At 41.0% G+C, this 13367-nt stretch overlaps 1 protein-coding gene across 2 annotated transcripts in view; it reads right to left on the reverse strand.

Moving 5' to 3' along the window:
• Positions 1-1413: 1413 nt before the first annotated feature.
• CCNG2 (cyclin G2) overlaps positions 1414-13367 on the reverse strand; it is a 29614-nt gene continuing 17660 nt past the window's right edge. Inside the window, exons 8-9 of one of the 2 annotated variants that reach the window (XR_006216931.1) lie at positions 7773-8128; positions 6487-6555 (exon numbers count right to left, since the gene is read on the reverse strand). Coding sequence is in view for 1 of the 2 variants with exons in the window: in XM_042984337.1 (XP_042840271.1) it covers positions 6462-6555 (94 nt within the window). In the remaining variant the exon portion in view is untranslated. Of the gene's footprint in view, positions 6556-7772; positions 8129-13367 lie in introns of both variants that reach the window. The other variant, XM_042984337.1, reaches the window with a different exon arrangement.

The raw sequence follows: 13367 nt of genomic DNA on the forward strand, positions 1-13367 counted from the left end.
CCATATCTTCCCTAAACCTGATCTGACAGTTACTGAAACTCATCCCATATAAACCCAGGAAACATGGTTTATTTAAAGAATTGAAATCCTAATACAGCCGAGGATTTAACCCCAAAATGGAAGGGCTCCTACCAGGTCATATTATGTCCCACTGCAGTAAAATTAGAAGGACATTCTCCATGGGCTCCTATATCAATAATTAAACTGTACCTTCCTCACAAGAATATAGTATGCCAGCTGACAGGCCTTCTTATTCCTGTGAACCTGTGGAAGACCCCAAATTTATCTTCAAATGACAGTGAAGGACTTGAGGAAAATTTGATTAACTATCAAAGGCTGTTTTTATTGGGCTTTTTCCAATAATATTAACCATATTTTGTTGTCTTTTCCAGTGTCTCCCTGTATGTTGCCAAGACTCCTTCACTGCCATAATTTCCAGCTGATAGATAATCCTTTCTATTCAAGGAGGTTCAATTTATAGTTATCTACCTTGGGCTGGCTGCCTCTGCTTTTGGTAACTCCTATATATAAATTCCCCAACTGATGAATATTGACTCAAAGTCAGGAACATCTCTATGCCCCTACTCAGCAGGAAGAAACTATAGAAGATGAGATACTCTGCCTTCAGCAACTTTAAAGATTTAAGGGTCAAAATGGTTCAGGGGGGGAATGATGTGGGAGCCAAAGGCAAGCTGAGGGCAAAGCACAAGCTAACACCCCCGCCCCAGGTGGGATATGTCTGACATTCCACAGGCACTCCTGGCTGCCCAAGAACAAAGGAAAGGAAAAAACCAATGGTTAACTGATAGAGATCACAGTTATGCAGAACATGAGTCTCCATCAGTTTACAAATGCCTTAGTAAATTATAAAAAAAAAGGGGGGGGCAATCTTATCAGTAACCTATCTCCAGAAACCTATAGACTCAGTTTCCTGGAGCCCCAAGATCACCCTCCCCTCTACAGTGATGTGAGGAACAAAGACAAGAAGGAAATGGTAGGTAAAATTAAATTTCCTTATAACCTGCAGCCCATTGACGAATACTTGAGACTGGCAGAGTATAACATTTCTCTAGGAACTCCCTGCTGTCTTGATGTCAATACCTGGCTAGAGGAAAAACACAATCCTAGCTTGACAATAGCTAGGCCTCCAGTGTCTCTGGAGTCTTCTTTAGCATATGAAAGTCATGTTGGAAAACTCCCTTTTGCCTTTACCTCCCCCCACTCAAGAGTATATAATCAGTCAGTCCTCACAATCTCAGTGCCGATCTTTCTGCCCACAGGTCCTGTCTCTGTGCTTTAACAAAATCACCTTTTTGCACACACACAACAAAAATTAAATAAAATTTAAAAATAAAACATTTATTTGAAGGAAAAAATTAGAAAAAGAAACCCACAGGAATTTTAAAGATAAAATACAAGTCTTCAAAATCTTATGCCTATAGCAAGCTGCTTTAAACTATACCTCCTCTAGACTTGGTATAAGCACTTTTCCATTTTTAGAGGTAATTTAGAGCAAAAGTTTGAAAAGTGGTGTGTTTAGCTAGATGAATCCCAAAGCTGTTTGGAGGATGGGATAAGGCCAGAGGCTAAGAGGCCAGCTGGAATTGAGCTAGGGTATAACAAAGCAAGAAGTCTAAGGCAATAAGCCAATGGACAAGTAGGAACAAATTGACTTTTTTATTTCTGTGATTGCTACCAGTGCTTTCTGGGAATTTGCTAATTCCAGTCATCCATTTTCATCTTGAGTGTTCATGTATCTATAGTCAGGAGAGAGAAGATTCTCTCCTGAGGCAGTCAGTAGCATCAAAATTGCCAAATATGCTTGCAAAGTATGTGTTTTTAAAAAAACAACACCTAAAAGCCAAAAAACAAAGCACATTACCTACTATGGGAGATACAGTAAGTAGTAAAGAACATGGACTATAAAGGGGGACAGACCTGTGTTTAATTCTCCACTAGATTTACCTCTGCTTACTAGCTCTATGTTCTCACACTAGTTAACCTCTGTAAGCTTCAGCACCTCATCTGTGAAATGAGAATAAAGAATGCTTACTCATAAGATTATTGTGAGGGTTGATTAATAACATGTATAAAAAGCATCTAGAATAGTTCATGGCATATACACAGCACTTACTATTACCTAGATATGTTCTACATCCAATCCATATTGACTCATTTCATCCTCACAACAATCCTGTCATTCATCTTTATGTTCCAAATGGAGAATCTGAGCCACAAGACAATGAATAATTGGCCCAACAACATAGCATATAAGCGATGGAGCTTGATTCCAACCCAAACAGTCTGGCTCTAGAATCTTTGCTTTTAGCCAGAACACTGCACTGCCTCTTCTGTTATCAGAAAGGAAGCAAGAAGAAAGGGGACATGGCATGCTGAGAGGTCCAAAAACAGGTACCTTGATAGGAGGGAAATGGTCAGCTCTACCATGGTACTACAAATATATAAATAATGCAGGTATAAATTGGGAATGATATCAAACTCATGTCTAAAAGCCAATTGGAGTGGTAGCACTTGCTTCTGCAGGCCCAAAAGTCAGTGAGAACATTCCTTTATAAGTCATGTAATAACATTGTAAAAGTAAAGTTTACCAAATTAGAGACATGCCCTCCCCACATGCTTATCCCAGCATTTTCTCAGTTGATTTCCTGGACAGAAAGCTCAAATACCAGACAGTCCAATTCAAAACTAGACCCGTGACAATCCTCACTGTAGAGGAGCCAGCCAACATTCCACACTTAATCATCTTTCTTCAAGGTGAAAGCCAACCCAAGCCTGAGGCAACATTCTTGAAGGCTTCTACTGCTTCCCAGCCTAAGTAGAGGGCAACCACAAAAGTGAAGGCCCAACTTGGACTCCTAATTTGACAACCCCATCTCTAATTTACTGTTCAAATGTTACCATCCTTTGAGTCCTTACTCTGAGCCGGATGGCCTATACTTTGACTCATTTAATTCACCCTTGACACCCATGAGATTAATATTGACATTACCATTTATGAATGAGAAAATTCAGGTTCAGGGGGATTAAACAACTTTCCCTAAGTTACACAGCTAGTGAGAGTCAGAGCCAGGATTTAAACCTCAGTTGTTCAAATTCCAAGGCCCTGCTCTTCAGCACTAAGATATACAGTTGAGGTTGTCAAGAAAGTGTATTTGAAGGGCAAAGCCAGTAACAACTTGTCATGGCCTTATTATCCCTTTTTCCAATGAAAGATCCCTAACACCCACAAAAAAATAGAAAAATGTTCTTTCTGCCACAGGAGCCATCCATAGGGACAGGCACAGAGAGAAGAGGTGCAGGAAAAGTACTCCAATTTTTTTTTTCAACAGCTTTATTTCAATTGTTACTTTTGAACCAAGGCAAACTGCTAGACTCCAAATCCTACTCAACCTTTTTGTTTCCTTTGCCTCCACCAAAACCTGAATTGGTGAAAGAGGAAACGGAGGAGAAAAAGGGTTTGTGCAAAGAACAATTCCAGTTTCAGTTTTCCTAACTCATTCTAAACTGGACTAATTCCAATAGGTTGTTCACTAGAACTAATTGCTGCTCTCAGTGCATTCTGATGCCTGCTTGGATCCTGTGCCTATTCTTTGAAGAACAAAGGTAGCCAGGAACAGGTGGTGGAAGGCGGCCACCATCCCTACAAGCACAGAAGAAAGAACTCTCCGTGTTGGTGGCCTGCCCTTTGGAAGCCCTGGATGTGTTGCTCTGTAACTCATTGTATGGAGCTGATGGTGTTACATATACAGATATATCATAGTATTTATTTGATCTTTTACAGCATCCATGTGATATTGAACTTCAGAAGCCTAATTTAGAATATAAACAGACCTAGAACTTTCCAGTTCCTTCTCATGCCTATATTTCTATGTCCCCTGTTTGAAATGAGAAAGCAGCTGCCCGTGTAGTAAAAAGCCTACCTATATAGACTTTCTCATGAGTCCACCTATGGCAGCATCCATTCGTCTACTACTGTAGCTTAAGCCCTTAGTTCTCACCTATTCCTTTTCTCTACCCTTCCTACTGTGTTCACTATTTTCAAGGTCCCACCTTCTAGACCATTCTCCACACTATATCCAGAGAGGGCTTTCTAGGACAAAACCCTTCTCTGGCTCCACATCATGATTGGGATAAAGACAAATTCTTTCCACAGTAAAAAACAAAAACAAAACAAAAAAGAGGAAGGGAGGGAGAGAAAGAAGGAGGGAGAGAAAGAGAGGGCTCATTTATTGACTGATTCAGTCTTCCATCACTCAAGTGCCATTCTATTCTGGCTCCCTTTGGTTCTCCTTCTAGCATTTCCCCTCTACTGTTCCATCCTCTAGTACATCTTCTCTCTTTTTATTCTCCCCATCTCCTGGCTAATTCCCATTCATCCTTCAGGGAACAACACAAGTTGTGTCTTTTTCAGAAAGCATTTCTCTATTAGACTCCCCAACATAAGTTAAGAACCTCCCTCATGTTCTCTGAAAGTAAAAAAAAAAAAAAAAAAATCTATAACCTCTTGTTACAACTCTGTTGTCATCATCTGTTCACTTGTCTGTTTCCTTCACCAAAATTGAGATCATGGAAAATATATCTTCTTATTCACCTTTATGGCCCAGTCCCTAGAATAGTTTCTGACCAGAAATAGTTACTCAGTTATGATTTGTGAGGGAACGAAGGAATGAAGGGATGAGTAAATGGCCAGTTTACTCTATCTAGGAATAAATGACATACTCAAATGGTGTGATTGAGAAGAGTTTAATAAAGACACCATTTATAAAGGTGTAGACAAGGTAAAGGAAAACCATAAGAAAAAACGAAGCATCCTGGGGCCAGCTACAGCAAGAGCTGGGACGATCTCTAGGTCTGAAGATACAAAGAGAGAGAGAGAGTACCTTCCAGAATCCAGAAGAGTCACTGAAGGGGAAGAGCAGTGGACAGGAGGTAAGTTCAGTAGTGGCCTTCAGTAGAGGATACATCCAACCTGAAGTGACCTGGTGTGATGGGAGCTGAAAGAGTAAAGTGCCTGAAGGCACTCTCCTCCTATCCTCCAATCTCCTGCTACTGCCTCTCACTGGTCAAACCCACCAGACACCAGAGGGCAAGGGAGCCCATGATGCAATCAAGATGGTCAACTTCTCAAGGCACAGAGCAGGCTGGGGAGGAGATCTGAAAGAACTAATGGAAGCTAGTCAACAGTTTCTTTCCAAGAACAGAATCTCTGGCTGCATCCTAAAGGTTAAGCAGTTTAAGAATAACAACCAAAGAAAAATTGTCTTCTCTGCAGCTGGTAAGAGAATTATTTCTAAAGAGAGAGAAATATTTGATAAGCCAGTTCTTATAAAGAAGAGCAATAGGCTGGCACCCAGGTTTCTTGCAGAAGAAGCCCCTTTTTCTGGATGATAAATGAGAGAAAGGGAAGGAGAATGGGGTTGAAACTTGGGACTAGTTTAAGAGGAAGAGGAAGACAACAGCCAAGGACTGGGAAGAAAGAGTTAGGAGAAGAAATCAATCTAATGGAGATTTTCCAAATGAAATTGTGGGCACTCTGTGCAATGAAGTATCTTTCTGTGGTCATTATAAACTCACAGCAAGAATTTTTACAAAAACATTATATGATCACTGTGAGTGGATTTTTTGTGAAAGTTAGTGAAGGGATTTATTTACATCAAGATTGGTACCAGGCTGCCAAAGACAAGGGTCCAAGAAGGAAGACACATTTCCTTAGTCAACCAGAGAAGGAACTGGGGTTCAGAGAAGTAAAGTGACTGAATGAAGGCTGAACGAAGAGCAGCATTAGAGGAGACAGAGCAGGACTCAAAACCTGGGCATTTTCCTCTGTCAACCTGCCTCCTTCCGTTGTGTTGCTGACACAAGAGGAGAGAAGGGCATGTGAGAAACTTAGGTCTCTGGAATACAGGAACCATGGCTAGGTACTTCTTATCATTTACAGTACATGCTGATAAGGATTAGAATTAATGGAGGACATACTTTGTGCCAAGGACTTTATGTGGGTTATCTTGTGTAATCAAAGTAACCCAGGAGAGCTTCCACTACCACCGCACTTCAGTGATGAGGAAGTACATTGGAAAGATGAAGCAACTTTCCCAAAGTGGATACTTAGAATTCAGCTTTCAAACCCAGCCAGTCTGTATTTGTAGATCATCTCAACAGCTGTGAGTATATTTACTCATTTTCAGCATTTTAAAGGGGAGCTTTTATAGCCTTAAAAAAAAAAAACCTACAAATCAGGGTATTTTTGAAGCTGGATTGACACCAGCTCTAAAATACTATGGATCTGTTATCACGAGGCTCCCTTGATTTTAAGCCCCAATTCCTACTGTCTTGCATACCTCAGTAGCTGCCACAGTTGTATTTTTCACATTTTCTCTTTGAAATGAGACTACTGTGTGGCAGCTCTGGAATCCCACGGTGCTTCTTCAGGACCCCACATGTTAGAAGAGGTCCCTACAGTGACCTCTGCAGCAGCTCATCTCCTCCCTGCAGGTCTGCTTCAGATCCAGGAGCTCAGAACAAGGCAGAAGGGTTCTTTCGAAAAAAGGAAAGGAAGAGGAAGCATTGTTATTCTCTGTGGTTCATATTCCTAACAGTAATGTTCCAAGCACTTAGATTTTGGTAGTACTTCTCCCACTGATACTTCATCCCACAGGGATGGTATTCTGCCTTTATCCGGAATGTTTTTGATGAGTACTATGGTCAGAAATGCTGGTTTGACATGTCTTAGGCTTTTCCTTAAAACACTTTGTCTATGGATAGTAAACATTTAACATCATCATTACATTTCATATCAACCATGAGTTTTGAGATGACATTGTTAAACTTTCATTTCATAGACAGTAAGAAAATGTCACATAGAGAAGTAAGTGACATATCTATGTCATAAGTCAGTGGCAAAACCGGGACCAATATCCAGTGTTCCTGACACCAGAAGAGATTAATTCATCTCCTGAAAATGTTCTGTTTTTCCTTCTTGTATGTCCAAAGCCTCTGTTACCTACAGAATAAATATCAGCCCTTTAAGAAATACCAGATCCTAATAAGTATTTAATAAGTATCTAATAAGTAGCAGTTCTTTCGTGCTACATGTTAAGGGAAGAAGCCAGCACCAACCTTCCCTTACAACTCCATAGCCGCAAAAGCATTTGCTTTGGAGTCAGAAAGCAGAATTAGAATCCCAGTTCCATCTTTGAATTTAGGGATAAATCCCTTCACATCGGTAGTTTTAGTTTTCTGTAAGATAGTAGACACTGCTAGTTACCTGCTCAATGTTTACTCCCCTTTGTATCTTCTACTAGAAACCTGGCTTAGTTCAGAGCATCAATGTGCCAGGTAGAAACATTGACTTCTCTAGACTGTCTCACAGCTAAGGGTGCCCACTACCCATGTGATAAAGTTCTGGGCAGTGAGTCATAGCTGAGAGTTTCTGGGAAACTTTGCTTCCCTCAGTAAATGCTCACCCATCCCTCACCTTGTCTTCCTACTTGGCTCCGCTTTTCCTTCCCCCCCCCCCCCAACACTTGAATATTCATTTCCATATATTTTTTATTACTTTATTTCATGGATGAAATAACTAATTAGTTGAAATTAGAACTCTTCTTCCCTTTGATACCAGCCAAAGGTACATTTGCAAACACCCTCCTCAGCACCTCCCTGGAGAGCCTGCTGAAACTGAGTCTTCCTTAAAAGCCTGAAGTTTTTATCTATTTGTTTTCAGAATCTCTCAATTTTTGAAGAACAACTCACACCCCTCTACAGAGGATCCAGACTTGATTTCCTTATCTCTCTCTTCCTTATTTTCGTCCTAACGATGTTGAGCACCATCTCTACAAAGAGGACAAAGGAAATGATTGGGTATCTTCTCTTTGTCATTCAGTTCCACTCTCAGTTCTTCTCCATTGTGCTTTCTACCCAGGAAATAAGATGGGCTGTATCACAGGGCTCTCCTTCTCTCTGGCTTCTAGGGGAGGCAGCAGGGAACCCTTGCAGAGATCAGAGGGAGGAAGGAATATGAGATCCTGGCTCCTTCCTTTAAATGGGCTGTGTCTCCTCAACTGAGGTCACAGGTCCTCTCTCATGTCTTCTCTTCTGCTTCATTTCTTCACTAAAGAAAAACCAACCCAATAGGTTAGAGATTTCAAGCTTTTCATGTTTTAAAATTTGTTACTTACTAGGACATATAACCTTACTTTGTCCTAAGGTTTTAATAAAGGCATTTCCCTTTGCTAAGATTGGGAAGCCCAAAACTAATTTACTCAGTTTTCTCAGTGAGTGTTGATTTCACAAGGACTGACTCACTCTAACCAAAGTAATAAGAAATTGATATGTGAAGCAGAATGCCAACCTACGATTTAAAATAAGATCTATGATATGGGAACTTTACAAATGTTATATAAGTCATGGGAACCAGGCAATGAGTATATCACCTACAAGTAACAGGGGAAAAAAATGAATTAAGCCATAGGAACATTATTTATTGTTTATTCAACAAGAAGAGCAAGCAGTCTCATCAGCGTCAGCAAGGAATTATACCATTTCGCATGTTTGCTTATGGCCTCATGGTTACAAGATGGCTGCTACCCTAGACATCAGTACTGCATTCAAAATCAGAAAACAAATAGCTGGTTGGCAGAGAGGGAAAACACTTTCTTTTCATAAGGCTTTGTTTGTCTTTTAGCCCAGTTAGCATCCCAGAAGTTCCATGGGCAAGAACTGGGTCTCATGGTCGTTCCAATTGTCAGGGAGGTTGGGAAAGCAAGCATCGAACTCTCCAGCCCCTATTCAGTGGTAAGAGTCAGCACTGAAAGAGATTTGGAAATGGCCTTGGATACTGTAGCAGCTATGGAGGGTGTGCTGCACAGACCTCCCTTCAATAGAGCTCATGGTTCCGCTTTGACAGGGCAGTTGGCTGACAGCTTCTAGCTGCAGTACCTTCAGGATATGCCTCATATTTGAGCCAAGGCCCTACTGTTCCTGTGTAGCCTCAGGCAGTACTGTGCAAACTGGGAGTACTAGGGTCTGGCCATGTCCACCCGATGCAAGACTCCTCTCATCTTTGTTTCAGAGATCCCTATTGAGCTGGTAGAGACTTGTTCAGATCCACATCACAGTCTGAAGCTCTCCCTGCACAATTCTGCTTCCTTCCCCATTTCCTTTCACAGATGTCAGATCAGCATTGTGGCCAGAAGACTTTCCCCGCCCAGTCCTGTTTCCTCCCTCTTTATCTCTCATGGTCATTATCCCACAAATACATCTCTGTACTCCTTACATTTTTTAAAAATGTTTTTATTTATTTTGAGACAGAGAGAGACAGAGCATGAGCAGGGGAGGGGCAGAGAGAAAGGGAGACACAGAATCCACAGCAGGCTCCAGGCTCTGAGCTGTCAGCACAGAGCCCATTGTGGGGATCGAACTCACAGACCATGAGATCATGACCTGAGCTGAAGTCGGATGCTTAACCTGCTGAGCCACCCAGGCACCCCACATCTCCGTACTCCTAACTCTATCTCAGTATCTGCTTTCTATAGGAGCTGAACTTAGAGGAAAGGCCTATGGCAGCAGAATTGTTCCCTATAAAGAAATCTCCATGGAAATCAAATAATATTTGTGTGCTAAGAGAATACAGGATCAGAACAAACTAGCCTACTCTGAGGAATCCACTTTTACCGTGAGGATATTCCTAATGTAAGCATTCCTCTCTTGTGTTTCAGAAAGGACATCCATGCTTTCAGCCTATACTAGTAAACACTGGCAAAGTTGATCACTGCTTCTCTGACTCCCTTTTTTCTTTTTCCTTTAAAATCATCTCTGTTCTGTCGGCTTCTGCTTTCTTGGCAATGTTGATTCCAACATGGGATGCTGTAACCAATCCTGTTTTCCCCACCTTGGGACCTGGAAGACATTCTATTTTCTCTTTTGTTCATTTGTTTGCTTGTTTTGTTATTGCTTTAAGGATAATATGCCAAAAATCTGTTCTCTTCCATTATGTGTTGACTTTATGGTTTCAATTCTCTGGGTTCTGAAGAAGTCTCACTGCCACTCCCTTTTACTTCTTACATGGTTCTGGTGCAGGTCTTTATTTATTTACTTATTTATTTTATTTGTTTAATTTTTTTTCTAAATATAATTTATTGTCGTTAGCTAACATACAGTGTATACAGTGTGTTCTTGGTTTCAAGAGTAGATTCCCATAATTCATTGCTTACATACAACACCCAGTGCTCATCCCAATGAGCCCTCCTCAATGCCCATCACCCATTTTCCCCTCCTCCTGATCCCCCCAACCCCATTCTCTGTATTTAAGAGTCTCTTATGGTTTGCCTCCCTCTCTATTTAAAACTATTTTTTGGGGCGCCTGGGTGGCGCAGTCGGTTAAGCGTCCGACTTCAGCCAGGTCACGATCTCGCGGTCCGTGAGTTCGAGCCCGGCGTCAGGCTCTGGGCTGATGGCTCGGAGCCTGGAGCCTGTTTCCGATTCTGTGTCTCCCTCTCTCTCTGCCCCTCCCCCGTTCATGCTCTGTCTCTCTCTGTCCCAAAAATAAATAAAAAACGTTGAAAAAAAAATTTAAAACTATTTTTTCCCCTTTCCTTCCCCCACGGTCTTCTGTTAAGTTTCTCAACTTCCACATATGAGTGAAAACGTGATATCTGTCTTTCTCTGACTAACTTATTTCACTTAGCATAATGCCTTCCAGTTACATCCACATTGTTGGTGCCGGTCTTTAAAATAGCATCAGTTCTAAGGGTGCCTGGGTGGCTCAGTTGGTTAAGTGTCCAACTCTTGGCTTTGGCTGAGGTCATGATTTCACAGTTTTTGGGTTAGAGTCCCACATTGGGCTCTGTGCTGAGAGCATGGATCCTGCCTGGGATTCTCTCTTTCCCTCTTTTCCCTGTCCCTCTCCTGCTTGTGCATTCCCTCTTTATCTCTCTCTCACTCTCTCTCTCTCAATAAATAAACTTTAAAATAAAATAAAATAAAGTAGCATCAGTTCTAGAGCATAATTTCTTCTCAGGAATCCTCAAATAGCTTCATTTGTTTATTTGTTCATTCAACCTTCACTTATTAAGCAGCTACTAAGTGATAGACTCTCTAGCAGGTGCTAGGCATACAACAAAGAAGAAGACACAGGCACTCTCCCAAGAAGCTGTTTTGAAGTTAAACAAAACTAGAAAAAAAGTCAGAAGAGATGAGATGTAAGTCAACAGAATAGTGAATCACTCATCAGAGCTTTTCTGCCACCTAAATATTTTAAATTTTCCATCCTCTATGAGATACAACTTCAAAGGTTTTCAGGGCAATAAGCCTCTCTACATGCACTGAATATTAAATATGGATATGGCTTATTTTCTACCAATCTATGCTGCTTATCACTGTCTGGTGCCACATTAAGATTCCCTCTGCTGATAGCTTCCTGCCTGAGATGGCTTCTCTCTCACCAGGGCTTGAAAAATAATGGAGCTCCCCAACTGGTGACTATTTCTGCACAGGCACATTTGCAGCACCGTCCCAAGTATGTATGTGTTAAGGCATTTATCCTTGTCTTGGTTTCAGATTGTATTTGTTCTAAATGTGCTCATTCCCATTTATTAGTGTTTATCATTCCATTTTCCCACCATAATTATTTATATAATCCTTTATCAGTTCTACCCTTCTAAGTACAAATTAAGAAAGCCCAAGACAGACTTGACTGGATCACAGACTGGATATAATCTTAAAAGAGATTACAACTAGAAATAATGATAGCCCTTTAGTCTAGGATTTGAGAAACGCTCTCCCAGAAGACAACAGTCTTGTGTTGCTGTAGTATTTTCTTCTCTAAGTTTTGGAAAAAGAATGGCAAACTACAGTGCACTTCAGAAAGTCACCTAGCCCAATATCCTCATTTTACAAAGAGGAAAATTAGCTCCCGAGCAATAGATTAACTTCCTTAGATAAGACGACTTGATGGATAAGGCGCTAAAACCCACTATTCCTTAGTCAGGCACTTTCCAACAGCTGTCCACACTGAATTTGCCTGGCCTCTCTGGCTTCCACAGCTAATTCTGCTTTTTCCATATTTAATCCCCACCACACCCCCCTTTCTTTCATCTTCTGTCATCTGCAGTTTCCTTTCCTTCTCTCTTGCTTCTCCCTCCACAGGATTTTTTGCATTCCTGTCAGTCCTGTGTGTTTCCTATTCCTGAACCTTTTGTTTTTTTCTGTCTTGGTGAGCAGTAAAGGAAGAAAACCAATATATGTGTCTATCTTTGTATCGTCTATATTTAGTACTTTAAAAAAAAAAAAGCTTGATGTATATGGAAATCCTGAACTATCTTTAAAGTAACAATTCCACAAATACACTATAAATTCTACTGGAAAAATAATGCTTCTGAATTCCCAGGGCTTAATACTAACACACTTCTGAGACAGCAGAGTAGGTTTTGAAATAATTGCATGGGGCCCTCAGGACTTCAAGAAAAGATATAAAGTTCCTGTAGGGGGATTAGTCTTCTGTAATATAATCAGATCAAAATGTAATGGATGATATTAACTCTCCATACAGCAATGGAAATAAATGACTGAGAAGAGTTTCACAAAGCACAAAAACCACAAAGTCCCATCACATTAACTAGAGAAAGCTTCTTGGAGACAAGCAGAGGCACCAAATTCCATCCAGTCTGCACGGGATGATGCACAGAACAAAACTATTCTTCTTAGTGTAAGATGTGAACCAAACTGAAACCATTTCAATGTCCCGCATATTCTGCTAGCAGGAAGGGCATGTTTCTGATGGCAGGCATTAGCATTCTAGATCCAAGGAAGGGAAATCTTCTAATATAAATCAATTAGTTGGTACTCTCATTTCCTGTCCTTGCACTCCATGTGTTAGACTCTAGCTCTGGGCCTGCAGAGCTGATATTCTGACCTTGAACTCTGGTGACCCCATCAAAATGCTGTCACCATGAGCACGGCCCTAATGTCCACCCAGCTTCCCTCTTCAGCATTTTGGGGCCCTTCCTACTTCTGTAAGTTGATAAATTAACAAATAACTATTGAGCATGATTGCACGGCCTTGATTATGGTTAAGTTGTTTGCCCTTTGAGAGTAGACAATCTGGATTTAAACAAACCAGTAGTGGGTAAAAATGATTTGAAGAAATGGATGATTAGGCCTGCATTCTTCTGTGCCATTTCTGTTCACATTCTTCTAATAGCATCGAAAAAGGAAGGGAAAGCATTTCTGAGACATGTTGGGACTGGCCATGAGTAAGCAGACACACAGTTCTCTCTGCTCCCCAGGCAAAGGAAAAGTACCTCTTGTAGGACCATTTCACTTCTTGCTTGAGTGGCCCTGGCTGTTCTCAA

The sequence above is a fragment of the Panthera tigris genome, chromosome B1 (genome assembly GCF_018350195.1).
Source record: "Panthera tigris isolate Pti1 chromosome B1, P.tigris_Pti1_mat1.1, whole genome shotgun sequence".
Lineage (NCBI taxonomy): Eukaryota > Metazoa > Chordata > Mammalia > Carnivora > Felidae > Panthera > Panthera tigris.